The sequence below is a fragment of the Pseudophryne corroboree genome, chromosome 5, assembly GCF_028390025.1.
Source record: "Pseudophryne corroboree isolate aPseCor3 chromosome 5, aPseCor3.hap2, whole genome shotgun sequence".
NCBI classification, from domain to species: Eukaryota; Metazoa; Chordata; class Amphibia; order Anura; family Myobatrachidae; genus Pseudophryne; species Pseudophryne corroboree.
The window spans coordinates 423326825-423347640 of NC_086448.1; the positions used below are offsets into that span (position 1 = coordinate 423326825).

The 20816-nt window shown below is 42.6% G+C and overlaps 1 protein-coding gene across 2 annotated transcripts in view; it reads left to right on the forward strand.

The window, feature by feature from the left end:
- GALNT12 (polypeptide N-acetylgalactosaminyltransferase 12) overlaps positions 1-20816 on the forward strand; it is a 217725-nt gene that overhangs the window by 63682 nt on the left and 133227 nt on the right. For both annotated transcript variants that reach the window (XM_063922807.1, XM_063922808.1), the window contains exon 3: positions 20411-20580. In XM_063922807.1, coding sequence (XP_063778877.1) covers positions 20411-20580 — 170 coding nt within the window. The remainder of the gene's footprint in view (positions 1-20410; positions 20581-20816) is intronic.

Consider the following 20816-nt stretch of genomic DNA (forward strand, 5'->3'; position numbering starts at 1 on the left):
GATAACATAAAAATATCAGTGAGCATATCAACATCTTTTTTTACAGAATGCATGAACAGCATATACAAACAATTTTTGTCAGATGAGAAGTCCAGATGAGACTTAGAACTTGACAATTCTTCCTTAGTAGCATAAGGCGCAGATGGAATACAGTACTTGAACACAACCCAACGCGTTTCGTCCCTAACTGGTACTTCCTCAGGGGTAATTTCTAAATGATAAAATACAATCACTATATCGCATTTATTAATATTCATTAGAAGGTGAATAACTAACGTGGCTATACATACCAAGTGCCAGATATTTTAAAGATAATCCAAGAGTGTATAAAAGCTCACTGAGAATATCAAAAAAAGCAGATATAAAACCTGTTAAATAAAAAAGGGATGATATATATAAGATTTCATATTTTGGGTCTCAGATAAACAAAGGAACAAGAAACAGGATGAGGGAGGATAGGGATGGTACATACCAATATGACTTGGGAAAAGGTTCAATAACGTGAAACCCCCAGTCACATGGGATCCAAAGAGCAAGATTTGGTCAACCTGGTGACCTATATTGGAAAAGAACAAGTCCGGGGCTTAGTAAATAGGGACAAAAAAAAAAAAGTTATTTAATACATAAATATACTAAAGCCAGGAGTTTATACATACCAAAATAGAGTACAGCTTCAGCTTACAGTCTATCCCTGACTCTATAAGCTAATCCACATAAACCGACCGCTCAGCAGTGGGTCGACCTGAAATAATTTATAGGTTTCATTTAATAATACATACTTTCTAATTGGAGATATTAAACTCCAAACGGGATAATGGCACAAATAGAAAGATCACTTAATATTTAGCAGGGGATGTAACTAAGACATAAATTCATAAAGTTCCTTTTGTAAGAAAATACATATATATACAAATAAATACAGAGTCTATGGCTTTCAAATGCCCAGTATTGTTATGTGGAAGCAAAATGATCCAATTAATACTTACAGCCAACTGTTGGAGTGGTCCTCTCAGAGTTCAAGGTAATACTGAGAGGGACTCTCCATGGAAGGTATTTATACCTATAGGTGCATGACATCATTTCCTTTTGAAATATCAAATGGTGTGTACCTCTAATAGAAAAAAATTAGGTATAGAATATAACTATGTGCAGGTCTTAACTTAAAATGTATAGAACAATTCTAATGATACATGTGGAAGACGAAACAAATAAGTAGAGGGATTAGAAAGAAGTTTAATAACCTAATTAAAGCCTGTGGAACGCATATAGCGATGCGTTCCACAAGCCGGAAGTCATGTGACCAGGGTCTCCGTACCCGGAAGCGCCTAGCCAGCGTGTAATAGCAAGGGGCTGCGCTAACGGGCGGGGAAGCGCACGCGTCATGCGTTCCACTGGCCTGATAGAACACACCTCCTTTCTGTACAGGTGGAACGCATAGACGCGCCGCGCCCCTCCGTATCCCAGCAACCATTTAGTAGCGTGATGAAGACAAAACGTATAGACGGTTGGGGAAGGCACAGATATGTTTTAACATAGATTGGTGCCCTATATTAAATAACTATACTGTATATGTGTACAAGATGTTTATTACATGTGAGTGACAATAAGTGAATGTGTGTTCTCTGTGGGAATAATGTGCACAATAGCTGTGGCTGTGGTGAATGAGGGAACAAATAACCAATAATAAAGTGCTGGTGAAATATATTATTTTTACATAGTGAATATATGAGAAGGCTGAGTGTCATATGGGTATATGCAATTGCAGTCGAATTCCCGAAAATGTCGAAAAACTGGACTTTTTCGCCAAAAAAAAAAATTCGACAATGCAATACAATACTTTTCGTCAAAAAAACTGGCTTTTAAAATTCGACTTTTTGAAATTCGACATTTGACAAATTCAACATTTCTGCAATGGTACAAATGCGGCTTTTCGACAAAAGTATATTCAATTGAAGAATGTAAATTCGACAACAGTGCTTTTCGTCAGTAAATTCGTCATTTTCAATCCGCCTCACTTTGCTGGCGGAATCGGAATGTAATAAAACTTTTTAAAAACATGTTTTTTTTTGTGTTTTTTTTATTGCTAATAGCATATCTAATTATATTAGAAGGGATTAGGAACTCGGTTTGGCTCTTTAGGAGGCACAAGTATTATTTATATATTTTTAAAAATATATTTTTTTAATTTTTTATGGAATGGGTTAAAAAAAAAACCAAAAAAAATGCGTGGGGTCCCCCCTCCTAAGCATAACCAGCCTCGAGCTCTTCGAGCCGGTCCTGGTTGTAAAAATACGGGGGGGGGGAATGACAGGGGATCCCCCGTATTTTAACAACCAGCACCGGGCTCTGCGCCTGGTCCTGGTGCAAAAAAATACGGGGGACAAAGAGTAGGGGTCCCCCGTATTTTTTGTACCAGCACCGGGCTCCACTAGCTGGGCAGATAATGCCACAGCCGGGGGACACTTTTATACCGCTCCCTGCGGCCGTGGCATTAAATACCCAACTAATCACCCCTGGCCGGGGTACCCTGGAGGAGTGGGGACCCCTTCAATCAAGGCCCCCCCCCCCGAGCCACCCAAGGGCCAGGGGTGAAGCCCGAGGCTGTCCCCCACCCATCCAAGGGCTGCGGATGGGGGGCTGATAGCCATGTGTAAAAATGAAAGAATATTGTTTTTTTGCAGAAGAACTACAAGTCCCAGCAAGCCTCATCCGCAAGCTGGTACTTGGAGAACCACAAGTACCAGAATGCGGGGGGGAAACGGGCCCGCTGGTACCTGTAGTTCTACTGCAAAAAAAATACCCAAATAAAAACAGGACACACACCTTGAAAGTAAAACTTTATTACATACATGCCGACATATATACTTACCTATGTTGACACGCCGACTCTGGCCACGTCTCCGTCTGTCGACGTCCGGGGTACCTGAAAATAAAATTATATACTCACCTGATCCAGTGTCCGGTTCTTTTATTGTAATCCACGTACTTGGCAAAACAAAAAAACGCATACCCGCTCCACACGAGCTGAAAGAGGTCCCATGTTTACACATGGGACCCCTTTCCCTGAATGCTGAGACCCCCTGTGACTCCTGTCACAGATGGTCCCTTCAGGCAATCAGGTAGCGCCACATCCTGGCACTCTCCTGATTCCCTAGGCGCGTATGAGCTGGCAGACAGCGCATCGCACCGCACAGCACCTCTATTAGTTTCAATGGTGGGAACTTTGCGGTTAGCGGTGGGGTTACCCGCGGTCAGCGGCTGACCGCGGGTGACCTCACCGCTGTCCGCAAAGTTCCCACCATTGAAGATAATGGAGAGGGCTGTGCGATGCGCTGTCTGACAACTCAGACGCGCATACAGCCAATCCGGAGAGTGCCACGACGTGGCGCTCCCTGATTGGCTGAAGGGACCTTCTGTGACAGAAGTCACAGGGGGTCTCAGCATTCAGTCCGTCTGGATCGGCTATGCGTTTTTTTTTTGTTTTTTTTGCTAAGTACGAGGATTACAATAAAAGAACCGGACACTGGATCAGGTGAGTATATAATTTTATTTTCAGGTACCCCGGACGTCGACAGACGGAGACGTGGCCAGAGTCGGCGTGTCAACATAGGTAAGTATGTATGTGTCGGCATGTATGTAATAAAGTTTTACTTTCAAGGTGTGTGTGTCCTGTTTTTATTTGGGTATTTTTTTTTGCAGAAGAACTACAGGTACCAGCGGGCCCGTTTCCCCCCGCATGCTGGTACTTGTGGTTCTCCAAGTACCAGCTTGCGGGGGAGGCTTGCTGGGACTTGTAGTTCTTCTACAAAAAACAATATTTCATTTTTACACATGGCTATCAGCCCCCCATCCGCAGCCCTTGGATGGGGGGGGACAGCCTCGGGCTTCACCCCTGGTCCTTGGGTGGCTGGGGGGGGACCCCTTGATTGAAGGGGTCCCCACTCCTCCAGGGTACCCCGGCCAGGGGTGACTAGTTGGATATTTAATGCCACGACCGCAGGGAGCGGTATAAAAGTGTCCCCCGGCTGTGGCATTATCTGTCCAGCTAGTGGAGCCCGGTGCTGGTACAAAAAATACGGGGACTCCTACTCTTTTTGTCCCCCGTATTTTGTGCACCAGGACCAGTCGCAGAGCCCGGTGCAGGTTGTTAAAATACGGGGGATCCCCTGTCATTTCCCCCCCCATATTTTGGCAACCAGGACCGGCTCAAAGAGCCCGAGGCTGGTTATGCTTAGTAGGGGGGACCCCACGCAATTTTTTTCCGTTTTTTTTTTTAATTTTTAAAAATCGAATAAAAATCCGTCAATTGGTCCGTTTTTCGACAGCGGGACTGTCGAATCCGTTTTTTATTGAATATGTCGAATTCTGGCACCCGCCGGCCGGAATTTGACGGTCGAATTTAAAAACGGGCGAAAAAGTGCCGCAATTCGCCCGGAATTGCATATACCCCATAGAGGGAATTAACTATAGTGATAATACATGATTAGAGCAATATATTTAGAAAAGTGTGATAAAAATAATAATAATAATTCTTAGTAGTATGAGAATATTTAAATAGAGAATAGAAAGTACAAGGCTGAGATACTATATACATTTTACTTCAAACTCAATAGTATATAGAGTGGATGTGAGTATAATTATATGGTCACATCTTGCTTCCACATTTACATAGTTTGACTGGGTGACATTATGAGACAGATACTAATGCACTCCACTATACAATAATCAACTAAATAACATATTGTAAACACCAATATATTGACCAATCATGTTGTTTAAGCTAATAAAAGATATAGACCTTAACATAAGGGGCCAGCATGTACTTTAACGGGAATAGCAGAGAACTAAATAAAGGAAACCACATCTATACCTTCGTTAAGGCCATGGGGGCTAGGGAATTTAGGGAAAAAATCCCAAAACTCTCCTTTTTAGCTAAAAGCAGATCCCTATCGCCACCTCTTACTGGCTCCTTAATATGTTCTAAAACAGTGAATTTAAAATTAGATAAATCCACTGTGGAATTATGTTTTTCAGCGAAATGGCGAGGTACACTGTGATTTTTCACTTTATTTTTAATACTTTGCATATGTTCCTGTATCCGAAGTTTAATTTGTCTTTTCGTTTTGCCAACGTAAAACATTCCACAGGAACAAGTGATCCTATAAACCACGTATTCAGAGTTGCAATTGACTGGATGTTTTAACGTATATAGTTTTCCTGTGTCAAGTTTATGTTTAAATGTTACACGATCCATAAACTTGCAACAGATACAGTGGCTACATGGTACACAAAGAGTTTTTCTGTCATTCATCCAAGTCGTACCTCTTTCCTGTTTGGGGGCCTTTTGCGTTAGTTTACTAGGCGCTAATATACTTTTGAGATTAGTAGATCTGCGAAAAACCATCTTTGGTTTTGTCGGCAGATGAGGTCCTAGTACAGAATCTTTTAACAGAGTCCCCCAGTGGCGATCAAGGACTTTACGAATCATATGGTTTTCTTTGTTGTACTGAGTAATGAACGGTCTAGAGTTCCAGTTAGTTTTAACCTTAGGTTTGACCAATAGGAGTTCCTCACGGACACGGGAAAAAGCTTTCTCTCTGGCTCTTTCTAATGCTTTTTCTCTAACGTCCTAGTGGATGCTGGGGACTCCGTCAGGACCATGGGGAATAGCGGGCTCCGCAGGAGACAGGGCACATCTAAAAAAGCTTTTAGGTCACATGGTGCGTACTGGCTCCTCCCCCTATGACCCTCCTCCAAGCCTCAGTTAGGTTTTTGTGCCCGTCCGAGAGGGTGCAATCTAGGTGGCTCTCTTAAAGAGCTGTTTAGAAAAGTTTTTTTTTAGGTTTCAATCTCAGTGATTCCTGCTGGCAACAGGATCACTGCATCGAGGGACTTAGGGGAGAGATTTCCAACTCACCTGCGTGCAGGATGGATTGGAGTCTTAGGCTACTGGACACTTAGCTCCAGAGGGAGTCGGAACACAGGTCAGCCTGGGGTTCGTCCCGGAGCCGCGCCGCCGATCCCCCTTACAGACGCTGAAGAGACGGCAGAACGGAGGTCCGGAAAACAGGCGGCAGAAGACTCCACAGTCTTCATGAAGGTAGCGCACAGCACTGCAGCTGTGCGCCATTGTTGTCACACGGCTCACTGACTCAGTCACGGAGGGTGCAGGGCGCTGCTGGGGGCGCCCTGGGCAGCAATATAATTACCTTTAGTGGCAAAAGAAATACATCACATATACCCATTAAGGCTATATGTATGTATTTTGACCCAGGCCAGTTTCTTAAAAACCGGGAGAAAAATCCCGCCGAAAAAGGGGCGGAGCTTATTCTCCTCAGCACTCAGCGCCATTTTCCTGCTCAGCTCCGCTGGTGAGGAAGGCTCCCAGGACTCTCCCCTGCACTGCACTACAGAAACAGGGTAACAAAGAGAAGGGGGGCATAAATTGGCGATATTTATATATTAAGAGCGCATATATAGTAAACAACACCTTCTAGGGTTGTTTATATACATTTATAGCGCTTTTGGTGTGTGCTGACAACCCCTCTGTAGGAGCCGGTCGAATATGACCTGTGACTGATCCCAGTAATCAACAGGATTACTGCAATTCCTTTTTTTTTTTGTCCCTATTTACTAAGCCCCTGACTTGTTCTTTTCCAATATAGGTCACCAGGTTGACCATATCTTGCTCTGTGGATCCCATGTGACTGGGGGTTTCACATTATTGAACCTTTTTCCCAAGTCATATTGGTATGTACCATCCCTATCCTCCCTCATCTTGTTTCTTGTTCCTTTGTTTATCTGAGACCCAAAATATGAAATCTTATATAGATCATCCCTTTTTTATTTAACAGGTTTTATACCTGCTTTTATTGATATTCTCAGTGAGCTTTTATACACTCTTGGATTATCTTTAAAATATCTGGCACTTGGTATGTATAGCCACGTTGGTTATTCACCTTCTAATGAATATTAATAAATGTGATATAGTGATTGTGTTTTATCAGTTAGAAATTACCCCTGAGGACGTCCCAGTTAGGGACGAAACGCGTTGGGTTGTGTTCAAGTACTGTATTCCATCTGCGCCTTATGCTACTAAGGAAGAATTGTCACGAGTTCTAAGTCTCATCTGGACTTCTCATCTGACAAAAATTGTTTGTATATGCTGTTCATGCATTCTGTAAAAAGATGTTATTATGCTCACTGATATTTTTATGTTATCGTGACATTTGTATGTATTAAACACTGAAGTTGAACGTTTAATTTGTTGTGTACATTCATAACTGATGTGATATACAATACCATCGTTAAGCGCACTTAGACCTGTATTGTATGTTGTGTTTCATTGAGCCTCATCTAACAGGAGGTTCGTCTAAGTTACAGCTCTGTTCTATTCCACTTAGCGCCTAAGGGTACCCCCCCTTTCATTTATATATATATATATATATATATATATAGTGTGTGTGTATATATACACACAATACTGTATTTAAATGAAGATGTGCTCATGATATAGTAGAAATTTAATAATGCCCCCTCCTTATTGAAAGTGTTATTAATCTGACCGTTTTTTTTTAAATAATGTGGCCTCTGTGTGTTTTTTTTTTTATTATACTTGCCCCTTTTATATGTATTTTACTGGCCCCATATTATTTAATATAATAATCGCACCCATATTAATTATGTAGCAGCCACCCACTAATGAAATACTGTAATTCATATGGGGAAGTTTGAATCATTGGGGATTATTTTTTCCTACATATGTTACATTGGTTAAAGACAAGAATAAGAATGTAGGTATGTAATTTAGGCTACCACTAGTCTACAGAAAGATAGAGCCCCATTGATGCAAACTTTTGGTGGCCATTCTAATATATGATATAATAACGGAGTGTATCCTGCTTCCTCAGATCTCTATTGGCAGTCTTGTGGCCAACGTGGCTCTCTGCTGCACATTTGGTGGTCATGTACCAAAATTCAGGCCTATTGGAAACGCATCCATGATCTCATTCTGTCTGTTATGGCATCCCCCAGACTTGTACTTCATATCCCTGTGGTGCCCAGTGTCCACTATGGGTTGTTATAGCGGGTCAAACAGAACGGAATTAATGGGGGTAAATTTACAAACTTTGAAAAGAAAAGCACAGTGCAAACTCTTTGTAATTTCACACACCTACGTGTTATTACAGGTAAGTGCATATATACGAGGTGGTACCCAAAAGAAACAGGAATTGTGTTCTTGAGGGCGGGTCACTTGTAGGTGCTGCTAGGTGAATGTTTGCGGAACCCTACTTCACTCTTTCGCCTATTTTTAGTGAAGTTAAATGTGAAATGTGCTCATTTGTTTATTTGATGTGAGAGGGATTGTGCACTCAGAATTTGTACCCCAGGGTTAAACTTTCAACCAAAGTTTTGTTTGGAAATTTTGAAAAGGTTGCGTCATGATTTGAGGAAGAAATGTCTCGATTTGTGGTGAGCAGGTGATTGGTTCTTCCATCAGGACAACGCACTTGCCCACACAGTGACCGTTAAGCAAGCTTTAACCAAAAACAACATGACACCTTTGTTTCACCCACAGTATTCATGCAGTCTTGCCCCGTGCAACTTTTTTTTTTCTATTTCCTCAGATGAAAAGTGACCATAAAAAAAAAAAAAATAATAATTATGTTTTGCCGATATTGAAGAAGTGAAACAAAAAAACTGCAAATGTACTAAAAGGCATTAACAAAGATGAGTTAAAAAAACAACAACGTTTTGAGCAATGAAAAAAACGTTGGGGCAAATGTATTGGTTTAAAGTGTAGAGTACTTTAAGGGTGACTGAAGTTTTAAAATGTACAAATAATTAATTAATCATTAATTCATGTTTCTTTTGGGTACCCCAACGTGGCGGCATGCGGTCAATTTATTTACAATCAAAATCTCGACAACCATTGACCGATGGTCAAAATTCCAACAAAGTCAAAATACAGACATTTAAAATTTTGACAGGTCAAAAAGTCGACATGAGAGTTTCATGATTTTTTTTTTTACATTGAAACCGACTTGTTCATACTTTACAATCCAAGTGGACCTGGAGAGGGAATATAATAGTGGGCCGAGCACAGCGAGCCATGCGAGGGGACGCGGTATACTTATATGGTGTCCTTGTCAACCTATGTCGACATACACACCAAAATAAATTTGGCCTGTTGACATTTTAAATGTCGGTATTTTGTCCTTGTCAGTATTTTAAATGTCTGTATTTTGACCTTGTCAGTATTTTGAACTAGTCGAGATTTTGATTGTAGGTCTTTCATACTGATCCTCTCATGGCATCTGTTTAAACTTTGCACTGCTGAAGAGAGTAGTTGAGACGTTTAACACTGAGTGGTTGCTACGGGAAACATCTCCACTTCTGAAAACCCACACTTTAGTAAAAATACCGTTTAGATATCCTCATTTTGCGCCAACATATCATACCAACATTTTGTTTTGCAGAATGAGATTATTTAAATTGGATGAAAGGAGCAGTGTATCCTGAAGGCACAGCTCTTTTCTCTCCTTCGCCTCTGAGGAAAATGTGTACGTGCCCTTTTGTCAAATTCCATTTATGAGCACAGCTACATTTTATGTTGATAAGTTACATATGATAAAAGATATTAAAGTGCACCTGTATGGGGGGATGTTGGTGGTTGCAATGTACCAAAGATACAGTTGGGATGCCAGCACAGCACTGACATCACCGCTAATTAAAAAAAAGAACTTTATTTTTATACAGGTTGAAATAGAAGTTTATTTAAGCAATCCAAAAAGTATTGAGGACTATGCTAAATTATAACAGATATTCAAAACTTTTCTACAAATGCTAAACAATGAAAAACAAAATTTATCAGCATTCGTCAATCAAATAGTATGTTTATAAAATAAGAAAAATTCCATATGTGTAACAACAAAATTAGGGGGCAGATGTATTAACCTGGAGAAGGCATAGGGAAGTGATTAACCAGTGATAAGTGCAAGGTGATAAATGCACCAGCCAATCTGCTCCAATATACAAATTGATAGTAGCTGATTGGCTGGTGCGTTTATCACCTTGCACTTATCACTGGTTTATCACTTCCTTATGCCGTCTCCAGGCTTAATACATCTGCCCCAAATGTTCCAGAAACCAGGAGCAATAAAACAGAAGGGTTTGTGGTATGAGCTGGCAATACGTCTGTGAAACAACCGCTGGGAGACAGATCATTCTGGAGTCTAACATGAGGCATTGTTACTGTACATAGATGTATTAGCACAGGTGTATGTCAGTCATCTGCTTATTTGTTTAACTTGTATATTTGTTACATGAGGTGCATAAACTGCTGAAAGCAACAGGATATGTAACAGATTGTTCCACACTTTGGAAAGTATTTGAAGTGCTGCGGAACTTGCGGCGGTGTGTCCGCTGCAATGCACCAGGGGCCCACAGCAATCAAGGGGCCCTCAGCCAGCTGCATTATATTGAGTCAGATTGACTCCTTATACTCCGCCTGTCATTGTGCTGCTGGCCGTAGCTGACCAGAGGAGAGGAGCAGAGAGACGCTGTGACGGGAGGAGGAGGAGGGGAGCTGCGTCCGCGTAACAACAAGCTCCTCACCTGGCCTTCAGATCGATGCAGTTGCAGTTGTCTCTCTATTGGCCGCAGTGAATGATGGGAGGAAGAACGGATGGGATCTCCGGAGTGGGCTGTCGCTGTTGCAGTGAGGAGCCTGGCTTACAACCGGAGTCAACAAGGTGAAAGCCAGCCATCTGCTAGGTTTAGCAAACTACAGTATGTAGTATCTATCTATCTGTCACGTCTAGCAAAGTTTGAGGATCCGGCAGCTGAGGTTTGCCCGAGGAGGTAGCAGGCTGTGAATGAACCAGATGAGGGGGCTGGATATAGTTCCTTCGCATGGGACACGGAGCAATGAGGAATGTAGGCGGGGTTTGAGAGTCAATGGAAAGTATTTATTATTTACAGGGCTGAGGTAGAGGACCGAGGCTGGAGCACGATGGTTAAAGACGTGGCAGGGGGTGAAGAACTGTGGACTGTGACTTGAAAGACGAGACTGTAGATGATGAACTGTGGATGGTGGTTGAAGACGTGGCTGGAGACGAGGACTATGGTTTGTTAAACGAGGCTGAAGATACTAATCTGCAGACTGTGGTCGGTGGTACAAAGGCGTGGCTGGTGAAGGAGATCTGTGGAGTGTGGCTTGAAAGACGAGGCAGAAGACCTGGGGCCGACTGTGCCCAAAGAGTCTTACTGGACCGGGTTTTCCAGGAGCGCTTCCACAGGCAGTAACAGGCTAGAGACGGCAGGGCTGCAGCAGCAACAGAGAACCGACCAAACAGGATCAGGAGGAACCAGAATACAGCAGGAATCCTGGGAGCACAGGCTAAAGCACCTACAACAGGGTTGTAACTTGGAGCACTGGCATCCCTGTCCTAAACCAGCCCCCTTTTATAGGGAGAGCTTCCCCTGGATTGGCTGGAAGGAACAGGAAACCGGAACTATGCTTGAAACTTGGTCTCCAACATGGCGGCGCCCAGTAATGCAGACCTTTTTGCAAAGCCACAATGCTCACTGCCCCTGGTCTTCTAGCAACAGCTCAGCAAGAGCGACCGCCGCCACGAGCGGACCCCCTTACCACCGCTACTGCTGCCCACGGATCCGGCACAGCAGCCCACCTCCGCCGCTGCCCGCACATCGCCAAGGAAGCCAGCCCCGTGGCCCCAGCATACCGGTAAGACTCCGGGCGCTGACACTATCTATCTATCTACTGTACCTCTGCGGGGCAGGCTTTTCTTATAATCCTACCCGCAGCATTCCCAGAGAGGTGAGCGATGGCGGGTTGTGGACTCCAGCACATACTAGCAGCACTCGTTCCAGCTTTTGCCCGGTGGATAATTTATGGTATCATGTGGTAACCAGCCACCACTGGTTGCCTGTTTGTACGAGCAAAATTTTACTATTTGTTCATTTTAATATGTTTTTTAATTAAAGACTTTTATACACTATGGAGCGCCCCCTGTGTATGTTTTTTTTTTTTTTTTTGACAGATACATACGCCCGTGGTAATTTGTATTGTTGATGGGGAGCAGCGGTCACAAATTTGTATAGGAGGAGCTAGTGATATCTAGCACGAACTTACATGCATCGATTCCATTCCCACATATATGTATATGTGTGTATATGTGTATGTATATATGTGTGTGTGTGTGTGTGTGTGTGTGTGTGTGTGTATGTATGTATGTGTGTATATATATATATAATCAGTGTATGTGTATAAATTGATCAGAAGGAACTCCCCATCTCCATTTCAATTGCCATGGTGCCCATTCCACATAATCAACATATCTTCCGAAGGTATGGCACTCAACATACCTTCGGAAGAGATATATTCTATCTATCTCCTAGCCCGGCACTCCAACAGGGACAGCTGTTCCCTAAGTAGATAACTTGCTTGGGTGCCCTCCTGGATAGAAATCCTACATGTACACACAGAAAAACAAGGCGGCACTCCAAGTCTTTATAAACGGTGAAACAACTTTAGTGGTACAGTAACTCATCAACGTTTCCGGGAGCGTATCCCCATCATCAGGATAAAGTGTACAGTGCAGAAAACAAAAAATTTTATTCTCACACAGACTTCTGTTTGCCCCCTCCTCGCCGGACGCTGTCCCGGGACCTGACGCGGCACCTCCGGGTTTCGTAAACGTCACCAGGAATGACGCCACTACGTGATCAGCACCGGGATGAGAGCTGGGAAAGGAAGCACAAGCGGTTACCATGACAACTGCTCTACAACGTGATAATAATAGACTGTAAGGTGCTAGATAAACAAACCTTGCACAAGTGAATAAACAGTGACAGCATATAAAAGACATACAAAACATCAGAGCCTATAAAATATGTTAACAACACATACATATAAAAGATACAAAAAAAACACAATGGCATAAAATATTCAACCGCATTAGAATATTCAATAGTATAATCTGGCATATGACAAATAAGCCATTAAACTTTACAACCCCATGTATCCATGGATGTAACCCAGTTATCCTGGGGGAGAAAAAAATCATTACAAAATCACAAAAAGCATGAAAGGCTAAGTGACTCTTTCAGCCCCCTCTGACTAACTGTGTCCAGGGCCAAAAATCCACCTAGCCTCCAACTGTAAAAGTTTCTTTGCTCTTTCACCTCTTCCTAATGAATAGGGTACCTGGGCTATCATCCTGTAATGGAGTATTGCTATGATATGATGAGCCTGCGCAAAATGACGGTCAACAGCTTGGTCACTGGAACCCGAAATGAGCGCAGCTCTAATGGCAGTTCTGTGCTGGGCAGTTCTCTCTTTGAATTGCCTCTCTGTCATGCCCACGTAGTGTAAACCACATGGGCAAGACATGAGAATGCACTTGAGTCTCAAAAACTCAAAGGCTAAATATAGTATCAAGGGTACTATAATGGAAACTACTGAGGAGCAAAGGGATTCAGGAGTCACTATTTAAAGTGACTTGAAGACAGGAAAGCAATGCAACAAAGCAATGAGGAAGGCAAGTCAGATGCTTGGTTGCATAGGGAGAGGAATCAGTAGCAGGAAAAAAGAAGTGATAATGCTACTGTATAGGTCATTGGTGCGGCCCTATCTGGAATACATGTACCAGTTCTGGAGACCATATCTCCAGAAGGATATAAATACATTAGAGAGTGTACAAAGAAGGGCAACTAAAATGGTGCATGGCCTACATCACAAAACTAATCCGGAAAGGCTAAAAGATCTTTAACATGTATAGTTTGGAGGAGAGAAGGGAAAAGGGGAACATGATAGAAACTTTCAAATATATCAAGGGTCTTAACAAAGTTCAGGAGGGAAACATTCTTCAAAGGAAGAGAAGTATTAGAATTCGAGAACATACACTGAGACTGGAGGGCGGAAGGTTCAGGGGAAATTTAAGGAAAAATTACTTCACAGAAAGGGTAGTGGATAAGTGGAATAGCCTCCCATCAGAGGTGGTAGAGGCTAAGACTGTAGAGCAATTTAAACATGCTTGGGATAGGCATATGTATTTCCTTACAAAGAATTAAGGTTCAAAAAGGGTTGAGATTGCCTAAAGGATGAAAAAAAAGGGGCAGACTAGATGGACCAAGTGGTTCTTATCTGCCGTCAAATTCTATGTTTCTATGAGGTCTTTGATCACGTACTCTTTACCCAAATATGGGTGCGAAAATGTATGGCCTGTGATCATTGCACTGCATGTAGTGCACCCAGTACTGCGATAACAATCTCCCTTTCTGGAAAGGAAATGTTGTTTTTCTGGGCTCATCCCAGTGATATCTGTCCTCACAAGTAAGTCTTTTAGATTGGGACCCCTAGTATAGCATGGAAGCAATTGGGCATTGCATAACGAAGGTAAATCGGGGTCTGTGTTTAATAATCGGACATAGGGGTATATGCAATTAGCGGCGAATCGCGGCAATATTTCGGCCGTTTTTTAATTCGACACAATTCGACCGTCTAATTTCGGCAAGTGGGTGCCGAAATTGACCACATTCAATAAAAAACAGATTCGACAGTCCCGCTGACGAAAAACGGGCGATTTGACGGATTTTGTTCCGATTTTTTAAAAACGGGAAAAAACCCGAAAAAAAATGGCGTGGGGTCCCCCCTCCAAAGCATAACCAGCCTCGGGCTCTTCGAGCTGGTCCTGGTTCTAAAAATCCGGGGGGAAATGGACAGGGGATCCCCCGTATTTTTAAAACCAGCACCGGGCTCTGCGCCTGGTGCTGGTGCAAAAAATACGGGGGACAAAAAGAGTAGGGGTCCCCCGTATTTTTTACACCAGCATCGGGCTCCACTAGCTGGACAGATAATGCCACAGCCGGGGGTCACTTTTATACAGCGCCCTGCGGCCGTGGCATTAAATATCCAACTAGTCACCCCTGGCCGGGGTACCCTGGGGGAGTGGAAACCCCTTCAATCAAGGGGTCCCCCCCCCAGCCACCCAAGAGCCAGGGGTGAAGCCCGAGGCTGCCCCGCCCCCCCCCCCCCCCCATCCAAGGGCTGCGGATGGGGGGCTGATAGCCTTGAGAAAATGACAAGAATATTGTTTTTTCCTGTAGTACTAAAAGTCCCAGCAAGCCTCCCCCGCAAGCTGGTACTTGGAGAACCACAAGTACCAGCATGTGGGAGAAAAACTGGTCCGCTGGTACCTGTAGTACTACTGGAAAAAAAATACCCAAATAAAAACAGGAGACACACACCTTGAGAGTAAAACTTTATTTCACACCTGCCGACACACACATACTTACCTATGTTGACCCGCCAACTGCCACGTCTCCTGATCCGACGATCCGGGGTACCTGTGAATAAAATTATACTCGCCTCAATCCAGTGTCCAGATATAAATCCTCGCACTTGACAAAAAAAATAAACGAACACCCGGACCAGCGGACTGAAAGGGGTCCCATGTTTACACATGGGACCCCTTTCCCCGAATGCCGGGACCCCACGTGACTCCTGTCACAGAGGTCCCTTCAGCCAATCAGGAAGCGCTACTTCGTTGCACTCACCTGATTGGCTGTATGCTTGTGTGAGCTCAGACAGCGCATCGCACAGCTCCCTCCATTAGTTTCAATGGTGGGAACTTTGCCGTCAGCGGTGGGGTTACCCGTGGTCAGCCGCTGACCGCGGGTGACCTCACCGCTATCCGCAAAGTTCCCACCATTGAGTATAATGGAGAGGCTTTGCGATGCGCTGTCTGACAGCTCAGACGTGCAGCCAATCAGCAGAGTGCCGTTGCGCTCGCTGATTGGCTTAAGAGACCTTTCTGTGACAGCAGTCACGGGGGGGGGGGGGGATCTCTGCATTCGGGGAAAGAGGTCCCATGTGTAAACATGGGACCCCTTTCAGTCCGGCTTGGTCGGGTGTTCGTTTATTTTTTTTGCCAAGTACGAGGATTTATATCTGGACACTGGATTGAGGTGAGTATAATTTTATTCACAGGTACCCCGGATCGTCGGATCAGGAGACGTGGCAGTCGGCGGGTCAAGATAGGTAAGTATGTGTGTGTCGGCAGGTGTGAAATAAAGTTTTACTCTCAAGGTGTGTGTCTCCTGTTTTTATTTGGGTATTTTTTTCCAGTAGTACTACAGGTATCAGCGGGCCCGTTTTTCTCCCGCATGCTGGTACTTGTGGTTCTCCAAGTACCAGCTTGCGGGGGACTTTTAGTACTACAGGAAAAAACAATATTCTTGTCATTTTCTCAAGGCTATCAGCCCCCCATCCGCAGCCCTTGGATGGGGGGGACAGCCTCGGGCTTCACCCCTGGCCCTTGGGTGGCTGGGGGGGGACCCCTTGATTGAAGGGGTCCCCACTCCCCCAGGGTACCCCGGCCAGGGGTGACTAGTTGGATATTTAATGCCACGGCCGCAGGGCGCTGTATAAAAGTGACCCCCGGCTGTGGCATTATCTGTCCAGCTAGTGGAGCCCGATGCCGGTGTAAAAAATACGGGGGACCCCTACTCTTTTTGTCCCCCGTATTTTTTGCACCAGCACCAGGCGCAGAGCCCGGTGCTGGTTTTAAAAATACGGGGGATCCCCTGTCCATTTTCCCCCCGGATTTTTAGAACCAGGACCGGCTCGAAGAGCCCGAGGCTGGTTATGCTTTGGAGGGTGGACCCCACGCCATTTTTTTCCGGGATTTTACCATTCCATCTAAAAAAATAAAAAATAAAAAATATTTTTAAAAAAATATAAATAATACTTGTGCCTCCCAAAAAGACAAACCAAGTACCTAATCCCTTCTAATATAAATAGATATGCTATTACCAATAAAAAAAACACCAAAAAAAACATGTTTTAAATTTTTTTTATTATATTCACCCACCAAAGTGTGGCGGATTGAAAATGACGAATTTACTGTCTAAAAGCACTGTTGTCGAATTTCCAAACTTCAATTGAATATACTTTTGTCGAATTGCCGCATTTGTACCATTGCAGAAATGTCGAATTTGACAAATGTCAAATTTCAAAAAGTCGAATTTTGAAAGTCCGTTTTTTTGACGGAAAGTACTGAATTGCATTGTCGAAAAAAAAATTTTGGGCGAAAAAGTCCAGTTTTTCGACAATTTCGGGAATTCGACCGCAATTGCATATACCCCATAATCTTTTGGCTTTCTTACTGGTGATCTTGCTTTTTACTGTATAACGATTGACCCAAGGAACAACCTGAGAGGATGAAGGTGTCTTGAAAAAGGGTATCTCTATCCAACAACAAAGCCCTTCTTTTGGCACCCTCTAAGGTGGATATAGGGTATCTTCTATCAATACATTTTTCCATTAATCTATTTAATTGCTGCTCTCTATCACTGGAATCACTTGTAATGCGACAAGCTTGCACAAATTGAAAGGCTATTGATAGTTGCTTGTGGATGGAACTGTTATATCTAAGGATAGTGTTCCTGTCCATGGGCTTCACAAATAAACTAGTCCGAATTTTACCATTGATAATAGAGATGTTTACATCTAAAAAATGTATGTGTTGAGAACTAGTGGTAATGGTTAATTTAGCTGGGCATGATGAGTTGTGACGTTCAATCAAATCTATAGGGCCGTACAGATGGGAGATGTGTGCTGAGCGAAGGGGGAACGGACAGGGAGGGCCGCTCATTTCACCCAGCGGTGAAATGAGCGACCTGCTAGATTGTGCCTGCATGCAGGTCAGTCTAGCACCGGTGACAGTGACTCGCGGGGCCGCGCAATCTAGTCAGATTGCTTAGAAATTAAGTAAACATCGCTTTGTGTGTACCACCCTTGTAAGATGGTATAACTCACCACCCCAAAAGATCAAAATGTCATCAATGTAACGACAAAATCTAAAAACAGAGTTAGATATTGAGAGATCATCAAAAAACAACTTCAGCTCCACAGCATGCACAAAGAAATTAGCGTATGACAGAGCCACACAACTCCCCATGACACAACCGCCATTTTGTAAAAAGAACTGGCCATCATATAAAAAATAATTATGTTTTAATGTAAACTCTAATAACTCAATGAAAAACATCACATTGGGACCTTAGTATTCGGGGTTGTCTGATATTAACTGATGAACAGCCCATAATCCCAACTCATGGGGTATACACGTGTATAGGCTCGTCACGTCAATACTCGCCAAGATCATGTCATCAGGCAGAGTATTGATCTCACCTAATTTTCTCGATAAGGACGATGTGTCCTTCAAATGCGTAAATGTGTCCTATATTACCGGTTGCAAAAAAGAGTCTAAAAACACAGATACCGGTTCACACAGAGACCCCCTGGCAGAGATGATGGGTCTGCCAGGACGTCTCTGTGGATTTTTGTGCAAATTGGGAATGGTATAGAAGATAGACACCACAGGGGCCTTCGTACAAAGAAAGGATTTTGTATCTTTATCAATAAAACCTCTATCTACACCAAATTAAACCAATGACTCCAAATCAGATTTATAGTTGTCAGTAGGCTTATGGGATAACTGTATATACGTGTCAGTGTCACTCAATAGCCTAGAACATTCCTGTTTGAAATCCTGTAAACCCAACACCACAATGGCCCCGCCTTTATCAGACCCCTAATGATGATATCCCGGCTGGAGCTGAGAGTTTTTAAGAACGTTCTTCTTTGGATAAATTATGATGTATAAAATCAGCATTATCTCTTGTATGTCTACCACTTAAATCCAATAGTCTTGAGAATGTCTGCACAGAAAGATTAAAAGACTGAGGATCAAACGTGGAAGTTGGATGAAATTTATTTGGCGCATCCAAAGAATATTGTGAACTACCAGGGTTTGAATCACTCAATGTGGAAGGCAGTGTCTCCCTGTTTTTGTTTGGTTTGTAAAAAAATTCTCTAAGTTTCAATTTTCTATGGAATTTTCCACTTTCCATAGAAATTCATTTTGAAAATGAGGTGGCACAAAACGGAGCCCCTTACTTAGCACTTGTATTTCTGTGGGACTCCGTGGTTTGCTGGATAAATTCAATATTAGGTCCTCCGACCTCTCTGCGGCTTTTTGGCGCCTCTGCCTCTCCGACTGCTTGCCCCTTTGCGTTGGCTTCCTCTTGTGCCGGCCTTGTAGGCACGGGTCTCCACGCCTAAAGGGACACTGTTAGGCATTTGAGAATGATCACTGTCACTGGCTGAAGTGCTAGTATACATATCAGGTTTTCTGTATTGCCTTTTTGCTCTAGAATTCTGTACAAAGCTTCTGGGTGGTCTATTTGCAGTGTAGAGCCAATTATACACTCTGTGCTGAGCATAGTTTTGTTACACTTTTTAATAAGTTTCTCTTTTTTAAACCTGATCAGATCTTTCTTGTACAGTTCCAGCTGGCTTTGTAACTGTGCAAGTCAATTATGTTCTTTATCCTGGCGCGGAGATGACAAATGGTCTTGTTCGAACACTGTAATTTTTTTCTTTAGCCAAATTAAGTTCTTTAGTAGATTCCTCGATTACTAGCAATATAAGGTCCATAGAACACTTATTTAGTATTGCTATCCATTTAGTACAAAACTGGATACTGTACCTTCCAATAGTGGGGATATTGTGCATCCTAAAACCTCTGGAAATTTATTTCTAAAATATTCCAAAAGTGTCAAACCATGAAATAAAAAATCCATCTCACATTTTTTACGCTTAAACAATTCCTTAAAGAGATCCTCATTAGAACCACCACTGGTGAGATCAAACATGGGCTCAGATAACAAAATTTCATTAGCCTCAGCATCTGAGAAGCTGAAAGTGTCTGTAGTGTCACATAGCAGCATTTGATTGACCAGTTCAATAGCAGATTGATCAACAGCTGACATTTTGTATGCAAACCAGTGCAGAAAGTGCTTTCCAAAGTGCAACATTATGTAAACCAGATAATATAATATTAAAGTGCTAAGTGCAAAAAGATTATCTTTATATATATATATATATATATATATATATATATATATATATATATATATATATAATTATGTATTGTATATGCCACAGCCAAAAAAACTGTTGTTGTTGAAGCATTGTATTCCTCCAAAATGTGCAAGGAAAATGTAATATGATACAGTATATGTTTTCTGGACATTATGTATTTATGACAAGAATTTGTCTGCACACTTTTGTGTTTACCTATGTCATGTATTTTGTTGTCTTTTGAATTGATCTTATTTTGTCTCTGTTCTGTATTTTCTGTCACTGCTCTATTGTAGTGACTGTGTTTTTATTGTTACGTGTGGTAGACAGAACATACCTCACTACGAAGAATACAAAAAGAAAGTCTACAAAATCAACTGAGCAATCCTCACAAAGTGATCTGAAATAATTGCATTCAAACTCTATAAACCATTTTTTTTAAATTATTATTTATAGGTGTAAAACTGTGAAATATGACTACTACAAGTTACCCAAAACTTCTGTGGTCATTGCCTTTTACAATGAAGCCTGGTCAACACTCTTGCGGACAGTCCACAGTGTCTTGGAAACATCTCCAGACATCCTCCTGGCGGAAATCATCCTTGTTGATGATTATAGTGATAAAGGTAAAAGATGCTCAGGCAATAAATGAAAAAAGGAAAAACAAAACATATTCCAATGCTTAATGGACATCCGCTTGTGCGACAAGTTCAAATTTGACTTCTTCTTTATTCAGTCAGTCACAGACAGTATCATATTTTCTCTGACGTCCTAGTGGATGCTGGGACTCCGTAAGGACCATGGGGAATAGCGGCTCCGCAGGAGACAGGGCACAAGAATAAAAGCTTTAGGATCAGGTGGT